The sequence below is a fragment of the Prinia subflava genome, chromosome 5 (genome assembly GCF_021018805.1).
Source record: "Prinia subflava isolate CZ2003 ecotype Zambia chromosome 5, Cam_Psub_1.2, whole genome shotgun sequence".
Lineage (NCBI taxonomy): Eukaryota > Metazoa > Chordata > Aves > Passeriformes > Cisticolidae > Prinia > Prinia subflava.
In genome coordinates, this window is record NC_086251.1 from 4,180,610 (window position 1) to 4,198,712 (window position 18,103).

Sequence of the window (18,103 nt, forward strand, 5' to 3'; positions counted from 1 at the left end):
TAACCATTTGGAAGCCTACATTCTTTTGTTAAAAATTGATTTGGCGCTTGAAAACAAAGTATAAATTTTTCAGTAAGGCTTAAACTCCTGATGGGATGTTTTCTTTTTGGAAAGGGAGTTGACAGAGGCATTTGATGGATGTGATACACTCTGTTAAATTTTGGATGGTTTCTTGCCTTGGTTTTCCTGAAACATGAAATGTTCAGTGTGGGTGTGAATGTTGGGGGACCGTTCCCCAGACACACAGATGTGACTCCATCCAAAGCACGTCTGTTCTGTGATCTGGAAAACAAACTTGGGGCTCACAAGCAGAAGCTGCCACCAGTTGTTTCTCCTTTACAGAGTTTCTTAGTTTAGGCATTACCTTTTAGGCTCCACCCGGGACATTTCATCCCCTGCAGTTCCCTCCATCAAAAGCCATCAGGTACTCCATGGAGTAAGTTACTATTTGTTGGTGTGGCTGCAGGGGTGTTGCTTGCCTGCTGCTCAGTTTGGGTAAAGGTGCTCACTCTGCAGTACATCCTTCATGGGATAACACGTGACAAGAAAGTCCACAAGGTAATCCTAAAACATAACTTTGGCTGATGAATGTTTTAGGAGATGCCAGCTCTTTTGTAATGTGCCATTATGAAGGCTTGTGCCTGTCCAGCCTCAGTATTGGTTTTGATTTCACGTCTAGCCCAGCGATTAACTTTGCCACACATTTGCTCGAAATAAGGAGTGGGACACGGTGGTTTGGTGATTGACAGAGCACCTTTAGATGAAAATAACTGCAGCACTTGAGAAACACGCTGAGGTTCAAGCGGAGGGTTTAACATGGGCCTGCCAGTAAAATACACGGCAGTCTGTCAGTGCTCACATGAATAACCAGGGAAAATGTTCTGCTCTGCTTTCAGGAGCTGCTGAGTCGCACCTCGCTCGAGACGCAGAAATTGGATCTGATGGCTGAAGTTTCAGACCTGAAGATCAAGCTGGTTGGTATGGAGAAGGAGCACAGTGAATATGAAGAGAAACAGAACAAAGCTGAGGTGAGCTTTTTCAGTAGCTTGTGTTGTTTTCCCATCACGTGTCTGTGGTGTGTTGTCACACACCTGAACTTTTGGGCTGAAACCAGCACGGAATAGGATTTTCCATGCTGGCAGCACAGCCTGTATCACTGATCCCATGAATTCAGTGAGGAGTATGATTATGCATTTTCGGGATGCGGTTTCTTTTCCTCTCTCTCATTATACTTCAGAGCTTGCTATTTGGCTTTCCTCAAGGCAGAGTCCCTTCCAGAAGCTTTTATTCCAGTGGGTGTTCACTTAACCCTTTCCTTCCCCTGAGAGCTGGACGGGCATGGCTGTGCCAGACTTACCAGAGCCCTTCCCTCATTCTTGTGGCAGGAATGGCTCTCAGCTCAGTGGTGTCAGGGGTGCCACAAGCACTGAGACCAGGGGTTTTAATGTATTGGTGGCACTTGGGAGGGCATTTGCTTCAAATGTGTCTGTCCCCTTGTGGCTACATAATAAATAGTGCAAAAAAATAGCCTGGGCTGGAAGCACTTCCAGCCCTTACTCCCTTTCAGATGTGGAGAGTTCTGGACACCAGAGGAGCTCTGGGTTTTGCTATGTTGGTTAAGAAAGAGAGGAAGAAACAGGGAATTCATCTGAGCAACATCCATATCATGGTGGTGAGCAGCAGGTGGGAGCTGGGAAGGAAAGCAATGGTGGGAGAGAAATTCATACAAATTGCCATACCTTACCCTACTCAGTGGTCCTGTAAGGGGGCAGCTACCAGGAGAGGGCTGCCTGAAAGGAAGGAAGGATTACTGGGTCTGAGATTTAGACATTGCTGACTGAAAAAGAAAAAAAACCAAAAAATCCCAGACTTTGTTCTATGTTGACCTAGGAGAATTTGAAATCCAGGCAGCATTAGGAACTGTGTGCTCTCCATAGCTCTGCTAGTGGAATAGGTGATAAGTGTGCATCAGCAGTTGGCCTGCAGTGACGTAGCTCATTTGGGGTGTGTTTGCTTTCAACTTCTTTATTCTCTGAAGTTTTCTTTAGAGATTCAGAGATAACATGAAGAGAGCAATTTCTGGCAGAGCTTGCAAGCCAGAGAGGCAGCAGCTGTTGTTTTTACCACCTGTGGCCCTTCTTGTGCTCTTCCAGGCATAATTGCCAGTGCCTTGTGTACAGAGCACTCTGAAGCGACCTGAAAACCTGAACAGGTCTGAGCAGCTGCAGAAGGCAGCCTGCTGCCAGTGCTTCCCATGACGTGTGAAATGCAGGGATGAGGATGCCTCAGTTATTGCAGGGCATGCACAGACGGCTCCTGGAAAGCAGCTGGGATTTGGGGTGCATTTTTATGGACAGGACTTGGGAGTGCCTGGGAGGTCTGGCCCTGTGAGCTGTGAAATTCTGCTGCTGCTGCAGCGAGGTGTGTGCCCCCTTGGGTGGAAAAGTTGAGTTTTCACGGCCTGGATGCCTTTGAGGCATTGCTGAGTGATGGGACACGTTCCTGCTGAGATGGAAAAGGATTCTAATCTGATGGAAAAGCTGAGAATGGTTGTGTTCAGTGTGTGCTGAATTATTAAACTACCCCAAGGTGTGATTAGGTTTCTGGCATGTTGGAAGCTGCAAACCTTCCGTGTGCAAAGCAAGGAGAATGGGTGTTGTAAGGAGGGGTGTGGGACACAAACAGCATTTTTGGTTTGCTTGTTGAGTTATGTGTGCATTTATTTCAGATGCTCCTGAATAAGCATTAATCCCGTTTATCAGGAGTTGCTTTCAATCAAATCGGATGCTTAGTTGAATTCTAATGCTTTAACCCTATTTCTGCTCCTTTTCCTGTAAATTATATTGATTTTTTTACACAGACACAATTTCAAACATCAGAATGAAATTTATTAATTAATTTTCTTTACTCAATCAGACTACAGCTGCTTAAGCTTGGTAGTATTTTGAGTGTTTTCCTGAATTTGTTGCCTCCACTGCCCAACTACTTCTTTCTAAGGAAGAAACCACTTTGACAAAAACAGTCTACCTGGAGTTGGGTCTTGGTTTGGGCATCCAATAGTTAAACCCTTTTAAACAGCTTATTGGTGGTACTTCATGGCTGACTGTGCTATTTCTAAATATAATAATGGAGCTTAAAAAGTTTAAAATGAAATGTGGTATTGCAGGATCACTCAGCTCAAGCATGTTGTCTCTCTATTCTAATTTTGTGCCGGCTTATTTCACAGCAGCTGTTTCCAGTCACTTAGAATTTATCTGTGGAATTATTTTTCTGGTTGGGCTGGGAGGAAAGAAAGCAAATTAAGACATCCTTCTAAATATGAGCAAGTTTTAATGTATGAGGTTGGTTTCACTTTATCTTGTGCAGCTGTCATTTGGGTTTGGTTTTAGTTAGCAGCAGAGTTCATCAAGCATCTCCAACCTCCTCTCAAAGGTATTGATTTCACACTGAATGCCACTTGTCTCTGGCTCTTCAAAAGCACATACTAAATATAAAGTGCCATTTATTTTTATATATTACAGATGGGCCAGGAGAAGAGCTGCATGTACATGGGCTATCTCACTCCTGGCTCTGTCATTTTAATTCCTTTTCTGTGCAATAATGTCCTACTTTTGACACAGTAATGCTGTCAAGGTTTCTGGAGTCTCACCTGAGGGGGTTGTGTAGCTTTTCTCTTACCTGAGAAGCCTCAGAAATTTTGGAAATGTGTTTTTCTTGATGTAGCAAGGTATGAGGAAGCAGCATTGTCAAAAGATTTACGGCTGCCCAGATGTCTGCTCTACCTGAACGTGGACAAAGAGACTTTCTGTCTGTCCTACCTCTTCCTTTTGTGGCATGGGCTCAGTCTGTGGTTTTGGCTGTAAGCTGCTGGCAAGTATTCTGTGGCTCTTGTAACTTCTGAATTAAATATCTAGTGCAAAGCTGCTTGCAATTCCAAAGAAACCTGAGTCAGTGAGCACTGACTCCCTCTGGGGAGCCTGGGGTCCTGTCTCATCTGAATCAAGGTGTTGTAGTCAGCGTTAGTAAATGTTCTGCTGTGAAAGAACCTCAAAAAGGCCTCTTCCACCTTGAAACTGGGAACAATTGCCAAGGCAGCAGCTGCAGTTCCACTGGGATAAGGGCTTCTGCCATTTCTGCACTGTAAGGTTGGCCCTGTGGAGAGTCTGTGGCTGCAGAGTGCTTCCCTTTTCTCTTTTTTAATGGCAAGGCAAAAGAGAGAATGGCAAGGCAGCAGCAGAGGTGTTTCTGGGTTCCCCCACGTTACCAGAGTGGGGCAGCTGCTGTTTGGTGCTCAGAGATCTGTGCGTCCTGTTGGAGCTGCCCTTCTCCAGCCCCTCGTGTGGGCTCACAGAGCTCTGGCCCAAGAGGGGCACAGACCAAGCCCTGGTGCTTCACAGAGGGAGATGGAGATGGATGTGTGTCCTGTCAGCTCCACCCCAGCTGTGCCGCTCTGGGAGCTGCCTGATGGTGGAGAGGATGTAAAAAACAAACCTAATCCTCATTTCTGTCCTTAAAGGTTGGTTGGGTGACAGGATGAGCATCAGGCATGGTGATCCTGATTGAGCAGAGTATGTATAAAGTAAAATGGATGTAATGGCTTTTCTGAATTTCATCTTCAGCACAGGGAGCTAGAAAATACTCAAATGTGTGAAACTCTTGTACAAGTCAGGTGAACATTCGTGCAGGCCTTAAATTGACTGTGGATGCTGTTCCTTAGCTCAGGGACTGCCCTGTCCTGGCTGTTCCTTAGCTCTGAGGCTCCTGATTTTACTGCAGAGTCGAGATTACAGGAGGATTGTTGGAAACTCCAGTGGGGAAAATAATAAAAAAAGTATTTGCCATGTCATCTGTTGTTCTGTCCACTGTAATCTTTTTCTCTCCTTTGGAAGATGGATTAAGCTCCTCAAATTTGTTCCACTTGAGAAGATGGAGAAACCACAAAACTTATGTTATTAATGTGCATGAAAGCTAAGAGAAAGGCACTTCAAACTTGTGATACCTGAAAAAATACTCAGTGCTATTTGCTCCAGAGTTGGGGAATTGAGGTGAAATACATAGATATTTTCATATTTGACTTTGGGTTGCTTTCTAAGCTGGATTTTGTGTGTGTGTGTATCACTGATACACACAAATCCAAGAAGATGGCCAGCAAACTGGTGCATTTTAATGTAATTACTTTTTTCTTTTGTGTTATCCTCCTGATTTCTCCTGCATCTGTTGATGAACTCCTCCTCCTCATCAAGGTCCTGCCCAGGTAGAGAGAGAGGTAATGGAGTTATTTTTGTGCCCCAGTCTAGATCTGGAAACAGGATTACATTACTAGTGAATTCTGTGTATAAATCATGGAAGAGTAGGCTGTGGCCTCGGCTGAGCACTTTGCAGTTTCTTCCTTCTGGATGATTTGGAAGGGCAGATGAATGCAATCAAGTCTCATTGAATGCAAAATGTGCCTCTGAGCCAGGTTATTAAAATACGTTCCAAATTATTCCTCACATGACTGCAAAGCTTTCCAAAAAGGTTTTCTGATCTTAGCTTCAGAGTTAGAATCATGAGTGAGTTTGGAGTGTTGTTTCTGTTCCATGTAAACTTGGCTTTGTGCAATATTCCAGGTTTATACTCCTTTACATCTACTTTATCCAAAAGGAAACGCATAATCTGTCTTTTTTTAGTTTGCCTTTTATGTGCTTCACGTAGTTCTTTGTGCTGCAACTAGAGACATATATTCTTTGCATCATTTTTTTCTTACCTATTTTTTTTGTCTTTTTTCTCTTTCCTCCCGTGCTTTCAGTCAGTAGTGAACCTGATCAGTGACCTACAGGAGCAGATGTGTAGACTGCAGCTGGAAATTAATAGTAGGATCCAAGAAAGAAAGTCTCAAGATAGGAAGCCAGACTTGACCCCTAATGGTCTGCAAGCTGGTGCAAGATCAGTAGAGCCTCTGGGCCAGAAGAATTGTTCTCAGTGTGAAGTATGAGAAGCACCCCAAGGCAGAAGCATCTGTATTGCCTCTCCTCTCTCTTGCAGAAACTAAATTCCACTAACCAGAGCTGCCTTGGGAATGTTTTTGGATTAATCTTTGTGGCTTTCATTAGCAAAGTGTGAGAGTGCCATAAAAAATGACCAGGAAAAGGAAAAAAAAATTCCCACCCCAGGCTCTGCACCCCAGTTACTGGGACACATTTGGTCACCACTGATGGCCTAAAGCACAGAAATCTGTAAAACCCAATCACCCTTTCAGATTTTTCCCAGTTTCCATTTCACCTGTAAGTCTGCAGTGCTGGTGGGGTTTGTGAATTTGCGGTTGAGATTTGTCTGATGTGCAGCATGCTGGCATGGTTGATGTTTGCAGCTTTTCCTCATGGTGATGCCACCCTAGCTGTGCTTGACCATGTGTCCTGACCAGTTCTCTGAACACAGATTATTGATTGTTGGAGATCTTAAAAGCTTAACTCAGGTGTAAAATAATCTCAGCTAGGACTCTCTGACAAGGACCCTTTCTTTTTCTAATGAAAAGAGCCACAATATGAGTAATCTGCTGGTACTTTTAAAATAGCAAATCCAACATGGTTTTGTTTATTCCCTGACATTGGCATTGAATTTACATAAGAGATCCTGGTTGTATTTGATGAAAAATGTCACGTGGCAGAACAAAAGCTACTTTGCAAAAATGGCTTCATTTCACTGAAGGTGGAATGATACCTGTACGCCTAGATCAAACCATTTTAATACTTGATCTCAAATCAGGTTGTTGCCACATCTCTTTGGTTAAAATTTGCATGCCCAGAACTCATGAGTAATCTGCTTGTATTGTGAGGGAGGTTTTCAGTAATTTCTTTCACTGGTATATACTATAAAAATAACTATTCTGTGTGTTACACCTGTTTTAAGAATAGAGCTGCTGTTTCTGGACTTGTGTTCATGCAGAACAGCTTAATGGACTATTAGAACAACAAGCTATAGGTTGGAGAAATAATCTGAGAGTCAAATCTGGGAGTCATTCTAAATAAATCTTAAGGTAATCAAAGATGCTGGTGTTAGTTGAATATACTGCACAGGAGTCCAAAATTGGGAGCCTCCTCCAAACTTCTCTTTTCCTCAGTTCATTTTAAGACATTTTGTCTTGTCAGAGCTCCATCGAGGTTTTAGTAATATTGCCCTTCAGAATGAGCAAGATACAATTCTGTCAAGGAATGGGAGAAGGGACTTTTAAGGGACAGCTTCTTAGAGTAGGTCACAGTTTTTAGTGTAGCAGTTCAGTGCTGAATACTGTGTGGTTCGTGCATGATCTGTAACTCAGGACTGTGAAAAATGAGTAACTGCAAGAAAGACCTTAGCTTTAACTTCCTTCTTCCTCTGCAGGGCTTGTTACAGGAACTCAGACACCTCAAAATTAAAGTGGAAGAACTGGAAAATGAAAGAAATCAGTACGAGTGGAAATTGAAAGCAACTAAAGTAAGCAGAATCCTTGGCATTTTCTAACGACAGGCTTCTATCAACTGGGAAGGGATGTGTTCCCCTTCTTGTCCATGTTTACTTTTCTGACATTTACCTTGTGGCAGGGGAGCTGTGAAGTCGAGTTTTCTTTGACTATCTTTGGAATAAATATCTTGGTTGGAAGGTGGTGTATCTTTCTTTGTGCCTTTTGCTTCCTCCATGCAGTTTTCAGTCTGGTACTTCTTGCAATTCTTATTTTAGGAAACCACAAAAGGCATTTTGGCTTGCAAAGAGCTGCTCAGAGTGAAGGCCTCTTTGAAGGCTTCCTGCCCTTGATCTGTGTGATGGTGACCAGCCTCTGTGGGGTATACTTTCCAAAAGCCTGAAGAGACATGCAAAATTGGTTGGGTGTTTTCTTACTATTGGATTTGTTTTCATAGACATTAAGCCCAAAGTACACCATGAGATCATCTGCTTTGACTTTGTGTGTATCACACTGCCTTACACCTCTGTTGACCTTCAGTCCTGCTAAGGTGTTGGATCATAATCTGGAGGAACTTGACATGTGAAACATTTCATCATTTTCCCCAGTAATTCATTTTTCTAGTGGAACATGCTCACTGTTATTTCTAGTTTGAATTTTTAGCCTTTTTCCCCTCGATTAAAAACGAGTGCTGTAATCATATCTCTTTCATTTGTGTAATAATCCCTCTTATATGAATGGCTGACTCTTGAGTTGTGGTTGAATTGTGGAAAAACATTTCAAATTATTAGACTGAATTTTCTATTTCATGCTTGATAGCTTGATCCAGTTATGACAAACAGCTATTATTTGTATTAGCATTTCTTTCTTTTGAGAATTCTTGGATGAATAACAGAAGGTTGCTGTCATGTCTTTTTTCTTGTTAAGATAATAGTTCTTCAATCCATGTTTTCTCTGACGTGATGGAGATGAGCAGTCTTTGAAAATATTTTCTCAAGCGGCACGTGGCCAGCTGCCAAGATAGAGAGAAATTATGGAAAATGTAGGAGCAGAAGGAAAATAGGAAAGAAGAATCATAAAACCCACGGAGGGAGAAAAGATGTAGGACTAGAAAGGAAGAAAAGTACAAGGAAAGAGAGAGGAAGCAGAAAAATAATCAGAGATTACAGGAACTAGACATGAGGGGAAAAGAGAGCTTTTAAAAGAGCTCTGAGATCTGGTAGACCAGGGAGGCAAATCCAGATCTGGTATTAGGAGGTCTGCAAGCTTTGGTCTTCCTGTTGTTCCAGCGTCTTAGATGAGAAATTGGAAAATATCCATGGCTGGATATAAAAAGCATGTTAGCCAGTGGAAAGTGCAGGAGCCCTTCAGAGAGGCAATGAGGCAGATTCTTCTATTCCACATGGAATTTTAGGCAGAGCAGTGACGTTATCCTGCAATCCAACCGCTGCTTCCCAGTGAAAATGAGTTTGTGTGTTAATTAAACCTGAGTTTCTCCCTATTTGGATAATAGTGTTTGGTGTTTTGCATCTTTCCTGCTTTGTTTTAGTATTTTGAGAAACTGGTCATATTCATGGTTTTTCTGTCCTTTTTCTTTGGTTCTTTCCTTCCTTTTTTTCTCCTTTTTTGTTTGTTTAGGTTTTGTTTGTTTTTATTTTTCTTTGGGGTTGTTGGTTGGTTGGTTTTGGTCCTTTATCTGCAAGGAAGCTTGCTGTGGTTTTACAGGGGAAATGCAGAATGTTGACACACAGAGGTTTTGAGACCTCTCAAGAAAATCTTATCAAACTGCTGTTTTACTAAAATATGCTGTTAGCTGTTTTTCTCATCAATGCAAAATCCAGATTAGAATCACTGCATTTCGAGCTGAACAATGAGAATTCTTCTCTTGCTGTCTTGTAGAGCTCTTTCATGTGGGATTTTTTATCCAACTCCAGTGGCAGCCCTAAATTTCCAGTAAATATAAATGAACACTGGTATTTTTTTGCATGTGTGCCATTGTTTTCCAGGCTGTGCTTTCCTTCTATCCTATTTGCTGTTGTGAGAAAGAACAGTTTTGTTGTCTGGCTGAGAAGGTTCAGCATTAATAGATTCTCAGTTATACTAATAAGTAGTAACTAGGATTAAAAATAACCATTATCTGTTTTAAACTCCTCTGATCTCTTTTAGAGATCTTCATGCAAAGTTTGAGTTGCCTAGAACAATTATTATTATATGACGAACTTTGTAGCATTGAGAACTTTCCAGAGTTTCCTTACCTACATAAATCCTTGAAAATGTTACCTTTCTCTGCATCTGTCTTCTCCAGGGGCTGATTACATTGGGAAAAATGAGCTTCTCTAAGAGCAATAGCAGCATAAATATGTATATTCTAGTATACTTGTATGTATAGTATATACATATATACTATATGTATATACTAGTATGTATACTAGTTGTTCTAGTGTTTGTGAAATATCCTGTATTGGTAACTGACCTCACCCACCGTGTTGCACTCAGACATCTTACAGTTCCTGGGAAAAACTCCCAGACAGTGGGTAGGGAATGTTTATTCTGACTCTGCCGTGCTCTTTTTCAGGCAGAGATAGCCCAGCTCCAGGAGCAACTGGCTCTCAAAGATGCAGAGATAGAACGCTTGCAAAGCCAGCTCTCCAGGACCTCCTCCTACACTGAAGTGGCAGAAAGAGGTAAGAGGAGGGGAAACAAAATTAAAAATTCAAAACCTTACCTTAAGTGTGTTTTGGGTTGCAAAGGGGCACAAAGAAATACCAGAATGGACTTCATATTTATTTTGGGGAGAAAAGTGCTGTCAGTTAATTCTGTGTTCTGGTAGAGTAGAGGCTTTTAATGTGTGAAATTGTGTTCTAATCCAGAGGCAGCACAAGTTGAAGTAAGTATCCTCAAGGCCCTGAAACTTCTGCTGGGGTTTTATTTATACTTGTAAGGACTCTTGTAGTTCAATAGGAAATCATTTTTCAGGTATATCTTGAAAATTTCTTGGAAAAGTCTTGGCAGTTTCTGGTTTTTAAGGGGAAAAAAGGTCATGGTAGTAGCTAAGCCGGGTGGTTCAAGGTGCAAACGTCCTAAAAGAGAGGCGTTGTTTCCTTTCTTCATGGCTGTGTCTCATTCAGGCTCCCTGTCCCATGAAAATTTGCACCAGATGGACTTTCAGTGTCCCTGCCAGCCTGGTTTAGGGTTCTCTGGTATTGCAGGTTTCTGTTTTAAGCCTGCACTGTTGACCCAGGTCAAACAAACCAGTTTGTTCAGCCTTTGGTCTCAGTCAGTGGTGCCACAGTTGTGTGAGATATTCTCTGGGTTCCTGCCAATTGCTGGGCCAGGAGAATATGGAATTAGGGCCCTTTTTCCTGTGCAGCACTGACACTGATCCATGCAGGAGTGTTTGTGTGCAGGTTACCCCAGGGCACAGCTTTGCTGCTCTCACAGCTTCTGTGGGCGTTCACTGAGGCTTCCCCAGGCTGCTCTGGCTGGGGTGAATTTCTGTGCTGGGCTCCCTCCTTTACAGGGCACCCCAAAAACCTCCTGTGGTTCATTCCAGCAGTGACTGAACCCCTCCTTGTGCTGACCTCACTCAGCTGCAGAGCTTGTGCATGGAGACAGCTGCATGTCTAACCAGAAAATTGTTTGTCTGACAGCAGTGCTTGGCAGTGGAACCCTTCTACTAATAGAATTCTGTGTTTTCTGTGAGATTCCCAAATAATGGATGGTGTTTCAAAGGAAAGATAGGGGTAGGACAGTAAATCTAGAGCTTCTGCAAGTGTGGTGAAACTGTCCTTGATTCCAGTGGCAGAAGAACCAAACCCTCTACAGAATCCATGGGCTGCATTCAAGGAAGGCACTTAGACTGAATTTGAATGGAAACAGCAACAATTCTTCTGAAAAAAAAAAATCACTGATTTATCAGCATTTCAGGTGGTCTTCTCAAATAAAGCTGAAAAATTATGTCAGTGTACTTGTAGTATGCTAGAATACATATCCTAATTAAATTGCAATATTGATCTAATATGTGCTTTTTCTGCATACTTTATTTGACTCTCACCACTTACCATCGTAGAGGAAGTTTATAGGAGAAGGCTAAAAGAAAAACGTAAGCCTTGAATTCCCTTTTGGCTTTATCTCACTGCTCCTTTCACACCAATGTTAACTCAGATGCATTCTGCAGCAGTAATTCCATGTTTGTTTAGATTTGGCTAAAAGCAGACAGCTCCTTGCCCTGTTCAGTGAGATTTCACTGCAGAAATAAAGGTCAGAGGTTCACAAATCAAATTGGTGGACTTCAACGGGACGTTGTCAAGGTTAACAGAGCAAAACTTAACAATTACACCCCTTTTACTTGCACGTATGTAAACCCAATTTAATATTGTGAAAGAAAGCTTTAATTGAAAGCCTTTCTCTTCAGAGGGGAAGATTTAGGCTTTTTTTTATTTTTGTAAATTGCTGTATTAAATTTGATTGAACTCTGAATAAATGTCCCCCTACTTGATGATGTTAATGAATATTGTAAGTAAAATTTGCTTTACTGTGCTTAAATCTACCTTGACACCGGTCCTTTTTGAAGTGTAATATTCATAAAGAGAAATCAGTAGGACTGTGATTTTTTAGAAAGTCTCGCTTGCCCACTGCCTGTTGGCTTTAGTTTTTGATTTGGCTGTACCTCTGCATGTCCTGCATCTCTTCTTTGAGAAAATGCCTGTGAGGTTCATATACATGTTTTAAAACTTAATAATTGCAAGGTGTGCACTTTGCAGAATCCCTGCAATAAGAACTAATTACAGCTTTTTCAAAAGATCAGCTCTGACACTGTGTGTTCAACATTCAGTGGTAAAACCTTTTTTCACAGCTCTCTTTGGCAGTGTTGATTTTCTTTCCCCTCTCTCCCCTTGTGCCTGCTGCCATCTCTGTTTTCAAGGGTTTTTGGGAACTGCTGTGTCTGGTTTAATGTCAAAGCCTGAACACCTCCAATGGTCCTTACAGCAGAGGAACCATTCTGGGTTCTGTCTCCATCACGCTTGGTTTAGTCAGGAGGACTTGCTGGGATGATTGGGCAGAGAAAAGTGAGAGAGTTGGTTCAGCAAAGTTAGGACATGAGCAACAACCTCATACATTTTGAGAGTGTGTTTTAATTGACTTGACTATAACATTACTGGATAACCTCTGTCCCTAAATTGTGTGTGAGGAAATTCTCCATTAGCTCATGATGCAGATTTTAACCAAGTTGCTCTTACTAAAGCATTTAAGTACATGACATTTTACAGATTTTCCTTGGTTTTTGTTTTTCATTCCCATGTTCATGGATGTACTTTAATTACTTCTCAGATGGAATATATTTTCAATCCTACTTTAAATTATTTCCTTAAGTATATAACAGCAAACACACTCTCATCTTTTGCAAAATGAGCTTCAGTGTTTCTTTTCTTTTCCATTGCTTGACTTTACAAGTTTAAAATAGTGTTATGCAGTCTTTTGTAAGCAAAACCAGGATGTTGGTGTTGTGCAATACTTTGAATAGTTCAGCTTCTGAAAAAATCTACATTAAAATGTAGTTTAGTAGGGCACTGGTCATGCCACTGACATGGTTTTGGTTATTAGTAAGAACATAGGGAGAGTACCACAAAACATTTATTTACAGTAAACATGGCAAGTCTTATTTCTCTTACAACATTTAAAAACATTTTTAGACCAAGAAGTTCAGCGGTTGAAGATAGGAATGGAGACGTTACTGGCTGCAAATGAAGAAAAGGTGAGAAAATAATCCTTATTCTACATATTAAGAATTAAATTATGGGTTTGAATTTCTGAAATGTTTCGAACAGCACACTTTCTGTAAGGACTGAATGAGAATAGGGATTCATTCTTCAGGAGGCAGTAATATTTGTGGTAATAAATCAAGCCATGGGATTTTCCTGGAGGTTGTACACTCATATATGATCACATGGACAATGCTGTGCATCCCTTAAAACTTCCTTTAGCAAGTGGGGAATCCAGACAGGGCACCATGAGTTCTGGAGAACATTAATGCGGATCATAACATGTATCTCTCCACATAGCCCTAATGTCAAACTCCTGTGGTTTCCTTACATCTCTAATTTCACATTGTCCAGTAAATACTGTGTACAAAGGCAAATAACATTCCTTACAAGGCATGTGAGAGACTGAGCCTGTTTTTATGAAAATCACACAGATGCAGTGCAGTGTTTCTGCAGTTAAAAATGAAGGATTTTAAATGTATTGCTATTTATTTAATGTTTTCCACAGGACCGTCGGATAGAGGAGCTGACACTGCTGCTAAGCCAGTACAGGAGGGTCAAGGACATCATGGTTGCAGCTCATGGTAAAATGTCTTGTGAATTATTTCCTGGTGTTATTTTAAGTTTATGTGGAGTTTCCTGTGATCATTATGACCTGTGACCTTCAGCCATGTTTTACAGCATTAAATGATTCCAGGGGAACTCATTTCCCTTCCACTAAGGAAAACCCTGACAGCTGACTAGACAAGTTTTATTGGGAAGGAACTACTGAAAACTCATGTTGCTTTGCTGCACACAGTTCTGTGTATTTGACTTGGAAATCTGGGGGAAGAAATATATCTGTGTCCCCTTTCTCATTTACACTGTAGGAAGTGAAGTGGGTTTTAGGACCGTCTCATTTTAAGCTGCCACCGTAACTTTGAGCCCTGAATTTAATCTGGGAAAGTTGACCTTCTGAAAGGACAGTTTTGTTCCATGCACACCATCACTTGAACAAGAAATAACAATATTTTGAGGCCTTGCATGGCAGAGTGGAAAGTTGTGTTTAACGCACAAAAATACAGAATGAGAGTAAATGTATTTAGCACAAAAAACAGGGAATGAGAGTAAATCTTTCTCTGAATGTTTATGAAGTAAATAAACAAAAAAAGCAGGTAACAAGCCATTATGCTCTGGATTACTGAGCTGATACTGCAGAGAGCAAACTTCGCCTGTTTCTCTCCTTTTGTATTTCTCCTCTCCAATGCTTTCAGGCTCTTCTGTCGCTGGTGGCAGTGAGGAGGAACTTGAGGCAGCTTTAAGGAAGTGGAATTTTTTGAACAGCACTCCAGGAGAATTACTGAAAACAGAGGTACAGATGTTCTAGAAGCAGGTTTGGCTGTTTAGATGATTTTTTGCAGTTGGTTTCTCTGTAGTAACAGTAGATGAGGCTTCAGCCCTGGTCAAATTTTTGTATTTGTTGGTATGGGCAGCGTAGATTCAGCAGCAGACACCAGAGTCACAGGCTTGAAACTCTTGTGTCTTACCCAGGCCTCTGCAGGAGAACTGTCAGCAGCTGTGCTCCCTCCAGTGCCACACAAAGCCGTGGAAGTCAGGCAAGACCTTTCTTTCTCCTGTTTCGTGTGGGTGATGCTAAATTGTATTATATAGACTGTTTGACTGCTGCTGTCTTGTCTTGGCTGTTCTTGGCTTTGCTGCAGTTTTGGGCGCTTGTGAAACCTGTGCTTGTCATGGAGGTTTGCAGTGCTGAGATGTTTAAGGTTTAAATTAAAGGAATAAATCAGCATTTTTATATATCAGGAGATGTATGCACTGCTGTCCTTAAAACCATAAAATTTCTTTCTACTTACAGTGGAAGCATTCCAGTACTTTCAAGCAATTTAACCTCTCAGCAGGAAGAATCTTTGGAAATCACAAATAGGTAAGAATGAGTAACTTTGATTGAAATGCAAAACAATTTTCCTTTCTAAAATCCCTCCATGTTGCACATTGCTCACAGAGAGTTATTACTGTGCTTGTTAAGAGCTTCTAAAATCATCTACAGATACAAGGCCAAAGCTGCCCACTGGGCCTGGCTGCCTTTCACTGCTGGTCAGAGGATGCTGTGTCTGCCTTCATCTATTGCAGTTGTCAATGCCGTGATTTTCAGACTAAAAACACAATAAAATAAATGAGTATCTTAATTCTGAGCTATGTTTCATGCAGACATTATGTGACTTTTACAGCTGTTGTGCATGAGACACTGGTGATATGCAAACAAACCACCTTGTACTGACTGCTGCTTTTTTACCTGTGCCTTTTTTAAGGGTTCCACAGAAAAAAAAGTCAAGCAGTTTAGAAGACTTGCAGAGCGAATGCTTGGAAAAGGTTGGTTTATTTTATTTGTAATCACAGCTTCTGGTGTTTAGGGTCACAGCTAAAAGACAAAGATCAAGTATAAATATTCTTTTTGTTATACATACAGTAACTTTAACCACCACTAACTCTGTATGTGGGGAAAGAGCTTTAAAACAGCTCATTTCCAATGGTCTGGTTGACACACCATTCCATCCCAGTATAAAATTTCCCACTCTGCAAAGTCTTGTTACAATGTGGTCCACAGTCTTGTTTTGTCATTATGTACACTGACATTTTTCTACACTTTTGTAGTTCTGCTTTGTGAGACTGTTGTTGTTTTCTTTACTCAAATTAGGCTTAATACCAGGTTACCTACACCCAGTAATGTCATTTACCTACACCCAGTAATGTCATTTCATCCAGATACCAGTAATATGACTGCTCCAATTCTTAAACCTTTAAAATCTTAAATATGTTATTATTTTTCTTGAATTGCTGGAGGTGATAGTGACCAAGTAGAATGTGTGAAGTGGGTGCTGCATTTGTTTGATTGTAGTCACACACATGTGACAAATCAGAACTGACATTTGGTTCCATGAAGAACTGATGGTTTTCTCATCATTACTTGGCTCTTTTCTTGTCCTAAGTCAGAAATCTGAAGTTGTCTCTGCAATATGCTGTCATAAGGCTGGGCCTACACATTGGTGCTGGAGTTATTCTGCCTTGCTCAAAGCTCCAATTCTCATGGCTTCCAGCAAAAATAATATTAAAATAATAAACCACATCGGTGTCCCTGACCTAACCATGGTGGAATTTTTATCCCTCAGTTTCTATCAGAGCTCTTTATGGTTTCAGCTGGACCCATTCTGGGTTGTGTGTGTTATTTTATGTCAGTGGTTTTCATATTGATCTGTTAAACAGCTGTTATGTTCCCTGCTCAGAGTCTGAAGGGACCTCCCAGGAACATGAAAATAGCAAAATTCCTTTGATCACAACAGAACTTAAACGGGAATTTTGTAGAGTGGGGAATGAGCAAACACAACTAGTATTAGATATTGGATTGAGATGAAATAGAGGTAACAGTCGTTGTAATATATTGTCCATGCATTAAGCACCATCTCTATAGCAATAAGACTATATTTGATGTTCCATGTATGTATGTTAATACTAACATTTGTCTGTTGCTTTTTTCCATAAACCTTTGAAATTGCCCTCCCTGAAACTGCATAGTATGTAGATGGAAAACCAGCACAGCCTGTTGTAGAACAAGAGGTATATTAACTGCAACCTTCCCTAACAATTCTCTGGTGTGGTGTGATGTGATGTGCTGTGATGGTGTGGCTGGTTTGCATTTTATATTCATTTTCTCTTCAAAATGTTTGCATAGTTCCAGTGCTGACAAACAAAACACAGGGTCTGAGATGGAGAGGGAAGATTTGAGAGGGAAATCTTTAGGGTTTTTTAACTTTTTATCCAGAAGTTTGTTACATGAAGCTGAGGTCAGTCAGTCTCAGAATACACAAGGCTGATGTAAGACACAATTTCGCTGCTCTGACAATATTTTTGGTACAAGTCAGGATGTCCTCCTGCAGTTGACAAAAATGGAGCAGGAGCTGAGGAACTGAGCAATCTGGCCTGCAGTTGGAGCATCCAAAGGCTCCTTTAGGCCTTGGAATAAGAACAGATAAAGCAGTGGTTCTCTCATTGAATTTTGTACTGTATCATCCTGTCACAGACAAGGTTTTGAAATAATTTTGTTGGAATGGGGTTACTGAATAGAGCACACTGTCCTGGAGGAAAGACAGACAATTCTTGTGGCAAAATCACATAATATTTAACATATGTTTTAAAGTAGTGCAGAGAGCATGAAGTGGAGGAGCAGATTTGGGAAAGCAAGGCTGTGTCTTAGCTGGGAAGCTGTCAGCTGGTGAATGGGTTTGGATTGAGTTGTCTACAAGCACAAGCGTGCAGGGAGTGGGGTCACACTTGTTCCTCAGCCTTAAGAGCGTTGTGTACCGGATTGCAGAGGCTGGGAGCTATTTGATTTTGTGTTTATTTTATCTTTCTCTCTCTCAAAAACAGCAGAGTAAGGCAATGGGGAAAAGCAGCAAGTACCAAACGCTGCCAGGGAAGCTGCCCCGGCCCCTGCAGAACGGGGAGCAGGGCGTGTCCAGGTCCCCAGATGGAGGTGGCGCGAGTGACAGCGGTGACAGCGGCGTCCCGGGCCTGAGTACGTACCTGTGCTGTTCCAGGGGAAAATCCAAAGGGTTTGGGGGTTGGGACATGGCGTGGGATGGAATCTCCTGTGCTGGAACAATGTGATGTTCACATGGTTCACTTAGGCAATGGCCTACTACTTTTTATTCTTGTTTTTCTTTTTTTTTTTTTTTTTTTAACAAATACCAGAAATACTCCCATACCTCATGGCAGAGTGAAGGAAGAGTTTAAGTTGGAGGAGTTCTTTTCTTTCTGTTGCATCTGACAATACCATTTGAAACTTTATGGTACGACTACCAATTCCATGAACATTTTGGGTAAAGATCCCTCTATCAGCACTGTTGGTTGCTTAGCTGTGGGGGACTCGCTA

At 41.4% G+C, this 18,103-nt stretch overlaps 1 protein-coding gene across 20 annotated transcripts in view; it reads left to right on the forward strand.

The window, feature by feature from the left end:
- PPFIBP2 (PPFIA binding protein 2) overlaps window positions 1–18,103 on the forward strand; it is a 99,056-nt gene that overhangs the window by 70,128 nt on the left and 10,825 nt on the right. For 15 of the 20 annotated variants that reach the window (XR_010080439.1, XM_063397612.1, XM_063397621.1 and 12 more), the window contains 12 exons: window positions 897–1,028; window positions 7,360–7,452; window positions 9,993–10,101; window positions 11,487–11,519; window positions 13,111–13,172; window positions 13,688–13,763; window positions 14,433–14,530; window positions 14,710–14,774; window positions 15,032–15,100; window positions 15,486–15,546; window positions 16,747–16,788; window positions 17,599–17,746. Coding sequence is in view for 19 of the 20 variants with exons in the window: in XM_063397612.1 (XP_063253682.1) it covers window positions 897–1,028; window positions 7,360–7,452; window positions 9,993–10,101; window positions 11,487–11,519; window positions 13,111–13,172; window positions 13,688–13,763; window positions 14,433–14,530; window positions 14,710–14,774; window positions 15,032–15,100; window positions 15,486–15,546; window positions 16,747–16,788; window positions 17,599–17,746 (988 nt within the window). In the remaining variant the exon portion in view is untranslated. The remainder of the gene's footprint in view (window positions 1–896; window positions 1,029–7,359; window positions 7,453–9,992; window positions 10,102–11,486; window positions 11,520–13,110; window positions 13,173–13,687; window positions 13,764–14,432; window positions 14,531–14,709; window positions 14,775–15,031; window positions 15,101–15,485; window positions 15,547–16,746; window positions 16,789–17,598; window positions 17,747–18,103) is intronic. The other 5 variants (XM_063397616.1, XM_063397624.1, XM_063397617.1 and 2 more) reach the window with 4 other exon arrangements.